The sequence below is a fragment of the Ptiloglossa arizonensis genome, chromosome 2 (genome assembly GCF_051014685.1).
Source record: "Ptiloglossa arizonensis isolate GNS036 chromosome 2, iyPtiAriz1_principal, whole genome shotgun sequence".
In the NCBI taxonomy this organism is placed as follows: domain Eukaryota; kingdom Metazoa; phylum Arthropoda; class Insecta; order Hymenoptera; family Colletidae; genus Ptiloglossa; species Ptiloglossa arizonensis.
The window spans coordinates 14410591-14422606 of NC_135049.1; the positions used below are offsets into that span (position 1 = coordinate 14410591).

Sequence of the window (12016 nt, forward strand, 5' to 3'; positions counted from 1 at the left end):
GCGAGGTGATCCCGCGATTGCATAAGGATCTCGCGCGTATAAGGAGAGCATCAAAATAAAGGTGAGGTTCAATGCTCAGCGGAGAGACACGCGACAATACCGTTACAAAATGTTGGTAAAAAGACCGCTGGCCAAGTACGTACATCCTCGCGGGACCTTGACATCCTACGCGTTCGGACACCGTTGGCCACCGCCATCGCGAAACAATTTTTTGCCTCCAAGCGAACGTGCGAAACCACGCGGGCAACGAATGATCACCGGGGAAGTACACGGTCCTGACCGGTCATTCTAAATCTCCTCCAATAAGAATCCGCCCAACCGACGCACCGAATCGCGTCCTTGTCGCTTCTTCGACCCCGCTGACAGCCAAGTGGAGGGGAATTTAAGCGGCAGCAAGAGTGGTGCAGAAGCGTGCACTTCCTGAGCAAGAAGTCCCACCGCAGGATCCTGCGCCCGTGTAATTGGGGTCCTGCGAAGCTACTCCCTACGAAGGCAGAATGGTGGGGGATGCCCTATGTAAGCCCTCGAACCGACCAGGTCCAGACCATCCAGCATCAGGACATCGTACAAGGACCGAGATACCGGTGCTCGCGACCGATTCCTTAACGATTACCGCGGGTTATACGTCAGGCCATCTTAAGGGTACCCGTCCCTTGGTGTATCATCGGTCGAACGGTCCAGGGTCACGATGAAGTTCATCTTGATATTACTGACCCTCGTGCTCGGTTTCTGCGACGCTGCTAGACGAACTGCGACCACTGAGGCGACTGCGGCCACCTTCGAGGAGAGGCAGCTCGGTCAGCGTGGTCAGACACAAGGTTAGTGATTTCATTTCGGGTGATTTGAATGTTTAACGTCCGGGGGGAGGAGTGACGGTTCGTTGGAGGGAATTTGAAGGGAATTTGAAGGGAATCGGTGATATGATTTTTAACGAGTTTAGTATTTGCTGGCTTTGAAGGGGACTGATCGCTTGTCAGAGAGGTGATAGGTTGTTTGATCAAATTTATCGAATAGTAGAGTACTGGGTCGACGAATGTATTCTTATCGAACGATAAAACTTATCGAATAGTAGAGTACCAGGTTGACGAATGTATTTTTATCGAACGATAAAACTTATTGAACAATCTATTATATTGGGTTGTTCGGAAAGTCATTTCGTTTTCCAAAATGGAGAATGTATGATTTAAGAAAATGTTTGTACACTCTAAAAACATCGTGTTTCATTTTTACCAAAAAAAAATGAAACGATTAGTGTCGCGTAGAAAGCTAGAGTCTGATAGAAGAGTAGTGCTAAGTAGAAGGCTAGAATCGTTTGAGTTTGAAGTCAATTTATAATTTATAAATTTGCTTCCTTAGAATGGGAATATTCTATTTTTCTAGGGACAAGTAGAACGTTTGAATCAAGTGGAAGTTCAGGGAGAAATTGTTGGAAGGACATAGGAAGTTAAAATCGAGTGGATGACTAGATTTACCTAGGACTAGAGGACTAGAGTCAAGTGGGTGATTGGTGCCAAGTAGAGAAGTAGACTAGTGTCGAGTAAAATGCTAGAGTCGACTAAGAGAACAATGTTAACTAGAAGACTGGAGTCAAGTGGAAGTTTGAAGTGAAATAGATTAGTGCTTTGATTTTTAGTGATTTTAAAATTTGTTTCCTTAGAGTGGGACAGCTCGTTTGTTAGAGACAATAGCGAGATAGAGTCAAGTAGAAGAGTAGAGTCGACTGGACGACTAAATTCAATTAGAGAACTAGAATTGAGTAGACGATCAGAGTTAAGTAGAAGGCTAGAGTCAAGTAGAGGAGTGACTCAATTAAAAGACTAATGTCATGTAGAAAACTAGAGCCAAGTAGAAGAATAATGCTAACTGAAAAGTCATAGTTGTTTGAAAGTTTCAAATCCAGTAGATTTGTATAATTTACAAACGTAACCCTTAGAATGAAACAACATTCCTCTTTGTTAGGAACAAATAGAACCTACCACTAGGTAAAATTTTAATACACACAAATTCGATTAGAGAACTACAATTGAATAGACGATCAGAGTTAAGTAGAAGGCTAGAGTCAAGTAGACGAGTGACTCAATTAAAAGATTAGTGTCACGTAGAAAACTAGAGTCAAGTAGAAGAGTAATGCTAACTTAAAAGTCATAGTTGTTTGAAAGTTTCAAGTCCAGTAGTTATTTACATTTATAATTTACAAACGTAACCCTTAGAATGCAACATCATTCCTCTTTGTTAGGGACAAGTATTATAAAACATTTGGATCGATTAGAAGATCAGGGACAAGTAGAAGACTAAACTCGAAAATAAGAGCCAACTAGAATTCCAGAATCAGAAGGTTGACGTCAACTGGAAGATTAGAATTCCGGAGTAAAATAAGAGGTTAACGTTAACTAAACTTCCAGAGCTAACTGAAATCTCAAGATCAACTAGATTTTACTACATCCGGTTAAAGGACACAATCTTAGATCTAACAACAATTATATACTAACCAGTTCCCGTTGAATCTTGAGACTAGTTTTAGACAATTTCTTCACCGTCGTGTTTTACGTTCACTATAATAGAAAATGTATGGGACCTCATAGAGCTACAGAAGTTGGACAAGCAGGCGGACTTTTGGGAGAAAAATCCAACTTCGATTGCGAATACCACAGAATCGGAGGATCCTAGTGTGTTGACCGGAAGACAAAGTTATCCAGTACTTCCAGGACCTGGAGACACGAACGAGCTACCGGGACCCATAGCGACTATTGAACCGATACCGATTCTCAAACCACCACCTGGATGTTACGCTCTGCGCGGACAGTTTCCAAGTTCGACGAACTGTGCTAATTATTTAAATTGTTGGGACGCCGTGGTCATCGAACAATCTTGTCCGGATGGTCTATTGTTCAATGCAGTTAGTTTGGTTTGCGATTACGATTACAATGTAAACTGTGGTAGCCGACCTTTGCCTACGCCAAGTGAGTAAATACCTTTAGTAAACAATTTCCATTACTTGAAAGAAAAGTTCCAGATTGTCTAATTCATTGGCAACAATTTGTTCCTTTCAAAATTGATACTAATTACCTTTTTCTTTCAAAATTGATACTAATAATTTGTTTCTTTCAAAATTGATACTAATTATTTTTTCTTTCAAAATTGATACTAATCATTTGTTTCTTTCAAAATTGATACTAATTATTTTTTTTTCTTTCAAAATTGATACTAATCATTTCTTACGTGTCTTCTAAGTTAAAAACTAGTACATAATGACTAGGATTAATATTGTACGGTAAACATTAATGAAACCAAGAAATAAAATTGATGCTAATTATATTTTTCCTTCAAAATTTTAATACACAAAAGATATTTTTTCCGCGTGTTTTCTAAGTTGAAAATTAGTACGTAATGAATTAATCACCAGGATGAATATTATATAGTGAAAAATTATTAATGCAACCAAGGAATAAAATTGATACTAATTATTTTTTTCCTTCAAAATTTTGATACACAAAAAATATTTTTTCTGGATGTTTTCTAAGCCGAAAACTAGTACATATTGTACACTGAACAGTTATTGATGCAACCGGGAAATAAAATTGATGCTAATTATTTTTTTCCTTCAAAATTTTAATACACAAAAGATATTTTTTCCGCGTGTCTTCTAAGTTGAAAATTAGTACATAATGAATTAATCACCAGGATGAATATTATACAGTGAACAGTTATTGATGCAACCAAGGAATAAAATTGATACTAATTATTTTCTTCCTTCAAAATTTTGATACACAAAAAATATTTTTTCTGGATGTTTTCTAAGCCGAAAACTAGTACATATTGTACACTGAACAGTTATTAATGCAACCGAGAAATAAAATTGATGCTAATTATTTTTTTCCTTCAAAATTTTAATACACAAAAGATATTTTTTCCGCGTGTCTTCTAAGTTGAAAATTAGTACGTAATGAATTAATCACCAGGATGAATATTATACAGTGAACAGTTATTGATGCAACCAAGGAATAAAATTGATACTAATTATTTTCTTCCTTCAAAATTTTGATACACAAAAAATATTTTTTCTGGATGTTTTCTAAGCCGAAAACTAGTACATATTGTACACTGAACAGTTATTAATGCAACCGAGAAATAAAATTGATGCTAATTATTTTTTTCCTTCAAAATTTTAATACACGAAAGATATTTTTTCCGCGTGTCTTCTAAGTTGAAAATTAGTACGTAATGAATTAATCACCAGGATGAATATTATACAGTGAACAGTTATTGATGCAACCAAGGAATAAAATTGATACTAATTATTTTTTTCCTTCAAAATTTTGATACACAAAAAATATTTTTTCTGGATGTTTTCTAAGCCGAAAACTAGTATATATTGTACACTGAACAGTTATTAATGCAACCGAGAAATAAAATTGATGCTAATTATTTTTTTCCTTCAAAATTTTAATACACAAAAGATATTTTTTCCGCGTGTCTTCTAAGTTGAAAATTAGTACGTAATGAATTAATCACCAGGATGAATATTATACAATGAACAGTTATTGATGCAACCAAGGAATAAAATTGATACTAATTATTTTTTTCCTTCAAAATTTGGATACACAAAAAATATTTTTTCTGGATGTTTTCTAAGCCGAAAACTAGTACATATTGTACACTGAACAATTATTAATGCAACCGAGAAATAAAATTGATGCTAATTATTTTTTTCCTTCAAAATTTTAATACACAAAAGATATTTTTTCCGCGTGTCTTCTAAGTTGAAAATTAGTACGTAATGAATTAATCACCAGGATGAATATTATATAGTGAAAAATTATTAATGCAACCAAGGAATAAAATTGATACTAATTATTTTTTTCCTTCAAAATTTTGATACACAAAAAATATTTTTTCTGGATGTTTTCTAAGCCGAAAACTAGTACATATTGTACACTGAACAGTTATTGATGCAACCGAGAAATAAAATTGTAACGATAAAGGAATTTCGAGAACCATCTCGTCGCAAAATCACGAATATTTGCCAATTACGAGTGCAAATATTCCATTTACAAAATTTCGATGAACAGATGAATTGTTTTACTTTTGCAGAACCACCACTGCCCATAGGATCCAAATCGTGCCCAGACCTGAATGGTCGTTACAGGAGCGCGACCAACTGCTCAGAATTCTACGTGTGCGTTTTTGGAAGACCCGTAAAGTTTAGCTGCCCACGCGGCTTGGTCTATAATGACGTAAGGAGACACTCGTTTTTAACTTGTTCCTAGAGCACTCGTGGAATTTTAAGTCGCGAATTGACAGCATGTGCCATACACGCGCGAGAATCTCGACTCGCATTCTCCTTTACCCACGATCAACGACCTCTTTTGAAAATCCCGTGTCGTTTGCTTAAAATTATAATAAATTTTATATTAACGCGTTGGACGTTGGTCTGCTCTCTGCGTTACGTACGATTAGTTTGCCTAACAGCCAAAACTGTAACCGAATTGCAAATTGCTTAGAATTCACGTCCATTTTGAAAAAGGCTGTAAGGTTTTTTGAATACTATCAGAAAATGAAGTTCTGAATTACAGTGTTCAAATATACAAACGAGTACAATTTGGAAATAGAGAAAATTGTACTTTTTTTTTCATTATTCTGTGGGTAGCTTCATTGTTATGTGGTTTCATGCTAGATTTTTACTTGTTGCTATGCTGTTCATAGTCCTTCGATCATAGTTGTTTATTTAAAGAGGGCCAAAAAAGAAAATGATCAATGTTTCATATATGCATTTAGAGTACATTTTTTGAACAATATTTCTATCAATTTTCCTAAGAACGTGTTAAAGTATATAGAAAATAAAAATGGACAAAGTTTTAAAGATTGAAAATTTAAGAATTAAAATTCTATATCGAAAAAACTGCAAAAATACATAGTCAAGGAATTGAAATTCTATGTTAAGAAAACTGAAAAAAATACATAATCAAAGGATTAAGATTCTATATTGAAAGAACTGCAAAAAATACACAGTCAAAGGATTAAAATTCTATATTGAAAAAAATTGAAAAAATACATAATCAAAGGATTAAAATTCTATATTGAAAAAACTGCAAAAAATACATAATCAAAGGATTAAAATTCTATATTGAAAAAACTGCAAAAAATACACAGTCAAAGGATTAAAATTCTATATTGAAAAAAATTGAAAAAATACACACTCAAAGGATTACAATTCTATATTGCAAAAAATACAAAAAATACTGATTTCTAAAACTGAAAAGATGGTGTTTGTCCTTGAACTATAATTAATCGCCTCCCCAGGTATTGGATGTTTGCGACTACTCGTACAACGTCGACTGTAAAGGCACAGCAACACCCAGACCTCCGATTCCACCGATAACCGTTTGGCCAATAACAGAACCGCCTTCTTCTCCACCATCGCAATCACCCACGTATGGACCAGCACCGTCCTACGGAGCTTCTCCACCCCCGCAGCCAGCACCGTCTTATTCGATCAATCCATGGTTGAACAGCAAGACCAATCGCGAACCTTGGCATCAGCCACCGGAATCGTTGGAAGTCGAAAAGGACGAAGGATCACTCTTCAATGGACAACAACAACAACAACAACAACAACCGCCCGAGGCGTTCCCGAATTCGTGGAACATATTGCAAAATATTCCAGCGAGCCTCGTCGCTGTCCCGTGCGAGAACGGAAATATACACAGGCTCAACGAAGGTTGTACGAACGTGGTAGTTTGTAGAAACGATCACCCGCAGCTGGTACGATGTTCCTCGGGGCTTATGTACGACAGACCATCGGACACTTGTCAACCACCCTCTGTTGCCAAATGGTAGGTATTTTCGAGCAATTGTATATTTTTATCGGAGTAGTTGTTTCGGACAGAGTTTGGGCAAAAAATGGAAGAAATGACGATTAATAAGAACAATGTGTATGTATGTAAATATGAAAGAAAAATGAAGTCAGAAATTTAGGGAAAATTGTATTTTTTGCATTTTATTTGCATATATATTTTGTTGAATAAAAATTATAGAATCTATAATTTTTATATAGAATTTTGTTGAATAAAAATGATAGAATCTATAATTTTTATATAGAATTTTGTTGAATAAAAATGATAGAATCTATCATTTTTATATAGAATTTTGTTGAATAAAATTTATAGAATCTATAATCTTTATATAGAATTTTGTTGAATAAAATTTATAGAATCTATAATTTTGATGAAATTATGCAAATTTCTTCTATCTCTGATTTCAGAAAGCTTTAATAGTTAATTTCACGGTGCGTAATTTTTCAAAATTGTATCGCAGTTTTGTTTATTCAAAGAAAACGAAGTCTGAAATCTAGGGAAAATTGTAACAGAGAAATAATCTTTGAATTGTTTTATTTTCTTATACATAAATGTATCATTGAGCGTTCATGTAATACATTACGTGCGAAAAATTTCAAAAGAAGAACGAGCAATTAATAAATTATACTTTTCGTTTCTGTTTCAGCTAATCAACGAGTCACTTAGAACTTACACTTTGTACTATGTACGCTAACCACTCAAACGTAAATAAAGCATCGATTTTTCATATACCCCGAGTTCGATATTTTCCTCACTACGATCGACAAAATTGTTCAAGAAATGAAACCAGGTGAACACTGAAGGGTAAAATATGTTCACTACACCTGAAAAAAAAATTGTTTTCAAACGAACTATAACGAGACTTCGTGCACACATTTCCCTAAATTTTCTCCTCGAACAGTTTCACTTTTCGTATATTTATGAAAGTATATATTTTCATCGAAATAAAAATACTTTTCAAATGCTCGAATATCTAAAGAACGAAAGAGCTTGTAACGTGTATTAAAAGGTTAAATCTTCAAATTTCACGAAGACGCTGTAAAGAATATTTTCGTACAAACACAAGTGAACAATTTCTTTCGTGCGTTAAAATACAATCTCGATATTACAAAAGAAAATATAATATACTAACAAAAATACAAAGAACATCGATCAATAAAAAAAAGTTTCAAACCAACCATTATCGATGGTAACAGGGCATTTGTAGAACCGTATAATGAATCGTTCTATTCGCCACTGCAAGAGAGCGGCACTGTTCCTCGATAAAGTTCTCCAGAAACGAAATCTAAAGATACGATACCCAAAAAGAAACCAAACAATTACAGGCGAGTACAGTAACCAAGTATTGGGTTGTTTGGAAAGTCATTTATTTTTTTTGGTGAAAATGAAACACGATTTTTCTAGAGTGTATAAACATTTTGTTAAATTATATATTCTCCATTTTGGAAAACGAAATTACTTTCCGAGCAACCCAATAGTAACAATAATGACTATCGAATGAACATTCGAAGATGAAGAGCCATTCGTTGCAGCCCTCTCTTGAGACGATATCTCTAGGCCTCTACAGCCTCTTCTTTCTTCGAGAGTTGCTCAATTTGAAACTCAAACCTCAAACCTGGTCTCGAGACACAGGTGCAACACACAGACTGTTCCAACGATTCTGAGAACCGTTGTCCAAGCACGCATGTGTGCACAGTGATAGATGCATGTGTGCATAGTGATAGATGCATGTGTGCATAATGATAGATGCATGTATGCATAGTGATGGATGCACGTGTGATAGAATCTCGAGAGGAAGGTTCGTTTCGGGGTGTGACAACGCGATCACGACCGCGAGATTCGAACGATCGAGAGCAACACAAGAAGCAAACGCAACTCTTCGTTTGGAGCAGCTTTGCAATCAATTCTTCGAATCTAGCTACAGGTGTAGGTCTGTCACGCGAAAACGCGCCTACTCGAGCCTGAGAGACTATGACCAACCTGCCCCTGATCCTACGTCTAGCGACACGCACACCAGGAGGTAAGTTACCTACCTACCTGACCCTGCATTTAAAAAGAAAAAATGGCAAAGATAGTCTCTCGAGCACACAACGCTCCACGGTAGTCACACACAACGCTCGGGTGCAACGTGCCTGACCTAGGGAGGACGCCCCGGGACATCTCTGACACCCAAGCTTGTCGCACAACTTGCACACTCTGAGGTATGTAGGTACCAGTTTCCTGAAATTGGCTGACAAAGGCTGGCGACCGTTGCGTATGCGTATCGTGTACATAAATATATAATAGGTTGCTCGGTAAGTTTTGTCGTTTGATAAGAAATGGAGATACTGGTTCGTTGTTTTATTTTTTTAAAGGTGGTACTACTGTTTGATGAATGTGTGTGAAGTTTCATGTAATAGGTTGTTGAACAACTGAACAGTACTACATTGAACGGTACTGTTAGGCTGTTCAATGTAGTACTGTTCAATGTAGGACTGTTTAATGTAGTACTGTCCAATGTAGTACTGTTTAATGTAGTACTGTCCAATGTAGTACTGTTCAATGTAGGACTGTTTAATGTAGTACTGTTCAATGTAGTACTGTTCAATGTAGTACTGTTCCATATAGAACTGTTCTATGCAATACTGTTCCATGTAGTATTGTTCCATGTAGTACTGTTCAATGTAGTATTGTTCAATGTAGTAGTATTCGATGTAGTACTGTTCCATGTAATACTGTTCCATGTAGTACTATTTAATGTAGTACTGTCCAATGTAGTACTCTTAAATGTATAATAGTACTGTTCAATGTAGTACTCTTCAATGTAGTACTGTTCAATGTAGTACTGTTCAATAAGTTTTAGTACTGTCCAATGTAGTACTGTTCAATGTAGTACTACTCAAGGTAATTTAATCCAGAAATGCGTAAGCACACACCTAAAAACATGTCTACCAACTGTACCTAGATGAAACATGGAAATCGAATCGCAATCGAATCAACTTTTCTCGTGATTTCGATTTGAATTTATAAACAACAGTTTTATAAATATTATATGACACTGAGAGTAAATAAGAGTAAAAGTGATAATTAGAAGTCAACTAGATAAAGTATGTGTATCTTATAATATATTTTGCCGATCATCCGATAATTTAGCACTCCAACGTCCACAGAACAAATAGACCCCTCGACCATAATTCATCGAATAGTTAATTAGGTGATGGGTGGGAAAAAAACCCATCTAACTCTACCTCTCCACTGAAATTTATATTTCTACGAATTTAAAGCATCACTGACTATTATTATGAATAACATTTTTGCTATATAAGGTCGCCAATCAACTCAGGTAGAAACGAAGACCTTCGAATGAAAAAAAACAAACAAACACCGTGTTAACGTTTAACTCTCTAATAATTTATTGTCACTCAATTTCTCGAGGCTATCCTTTCGATCAGGCTATTTTTCTATATTTCTTTGAAATTTAGATCTCGATATATAATAAGATTAATTAAATTATTTCATTCAAATACCTTCATTTTAAAGCAGTGCGAGCAGTATATTGTTTTATCACCGTGTTAACTATCGTTTAAACGTTCATTTCGTATGTACAAGAACAATTTACGAATTATTAGGTTGTTCGGAAAGTCATTTCGTTTTTTTTAGTGAAATTGAAACACGATTTTTTGAATCTCGTCTGTACTTTCAATGTCGCGAAAGTACACCGCTTGAGGCGCTTCAACAGTCTAATGTCGGTATAAATAAAATAATTTCTACATTACCTGTATTGCCGTTAAAGAAGTTACCGTACAATATCGATCGATAATCGATAGAATTGTCTTAAAATGTTTTTTTTTTTTACTTCGAAAAGAGACAAATTAAAAGATGGCTTTTCGTATTATAAATGAAATAAAATTTTAAATTTATAGAATATTTCGTTGGAAAATAAAAACCTATAATCTTTAATCGATTACTGTATTTAATTCCTCGTTATTCCTTTCAATTTTATGTCTCTGTACTATATATTTTTCTTACTTCTAATTATTTATCGAGTTCAAACGATTCTTTAACTAAATGTAACATCGAACGAAGAAAATTTATAATAAAACATTTTCTATTTTTATATTCGAATTATTTATTAAATTCGTTCGACTTTTAAGCTAGTCATCATTTTAAGTGTATCATCGGTGATTTAGTTGAATACAGTTCCCAGAATTACCGTTCTTAAACGTAGAGGTCGTTTCAAAACCATTGTTATATTTTACATGGTCGGTATTTCAGATTGTGTGGTGTTAACTACTACACGATGAAACATCTACTCCGTATCGTGTACATTTGATAAATTTGCATTCATAAACAATTCTGTCCAACATAAACTTCAAAGTTAATAATTCTTCAATCTGTCTCCCTTAGCCTGGTTACTAACATCAGACCATGCCACGTTAAGGCTGATTCACACTGTCTATTGAACAATCGTCGGTTTTCTTCAAAAGAAATACAAGGAGAAACGATGACGAATAGTATGAATACTGTTATGCAAAATCTATCGAAGAATTTTTCCTCGAATGATCGACGCACAATTGTTCGACGAGAAGTATGAATCAACCCTTACGTATGCTACTCCATGCGAGTGCATTGCGACATGCACATGAGGATAAAACTGCATAAAGGGCTCCATCAGACGACGACACTGTTCTACATTATAAACTATAATTTATGCTACTCAAAGACAAAAATATGTAAATGTTAATCGAACAAAATTCATACATAGTGATGTTACTTATGTTTATATGTAATGAAGATTTTTCGATTATTGTTCGTCTTTTACAAATGTAACATTCTTTTTTCGTGATTTTTAAATCAGTAGCTTGAACAAATTTTCCTGTTACAGAATTGTGAACGTTTTTATAAGCTTCTCGATAGATTATAAATATTGCTTTCTTTCACTCAACCTTTCTTTATCCTTGAATAATATCTGAAGATTTTTCAATTATTGTTCGTCTTTTACAAATATGGAATGTTTCTTCGTGATTTTTAAATCAGTATCTTGAACAAATTTTCCTGTTACAGGATTGTGAACGTTTTTATAAGCTTCTCGATAGATTATAAATATTACTTTTTTCCCACTCTTCGTGTAATCTTTCACTCAACCTTTCTTTATCCTTGAATAATATTCTCGCAAGAAATAT

The 12016-nt window shown here is 34.8% G+C and overlaps 1 protein-coding gene across 1 annotated transcript; it reads left to right on the top strand.

The window, feature by feature from the left end:
- Positions 1–688: 688 nt before the first annotated feature.
- Positions 689–7504, top strand: LOC143154823 (uncharacterized). Its single transcript, XM_076326812.1, has 6 exons — positions 689–818; positions 1658–1792; positions 2562–2960; positions 5092–5234; positions 6301–6833; positions 7501–7504. Exons 1-6 carry the CDS (start codon positions 689–691, stop codon positions 7502–7504), a joined length of 1344 nt encoding a protein of 447 aa, XP_076182927.1.
- The last annotated feature ends 4512 nt before the right edge of the window (positions 7505–12016 follow it).

Excerpts from the sequence above, each read along its gene's own strand:
- LOC143154823 (XM_076326812.1), top strand. The coding sequence starts at position 689 with ATGAAGTTCATCTTGATATTACTGACCCTCGTGCTCGGTTTCTGCGAC. Across the intron at positions 1,793-2,561 it reads AAGTAGAAGGCTAGAGTCAA|AAAATGTATGGGACCTCATA; the intron begins GTAGAGGAGTGA and ends TCACTATAATAG. Across the intron at positions 2,961-5,091 it reads CCGACCTTTGCCTACGCCAA|AACCACCACTGCCCATAGGA; the intron begins GTGAGTAAATAC and ends TTACTTTTGCAG.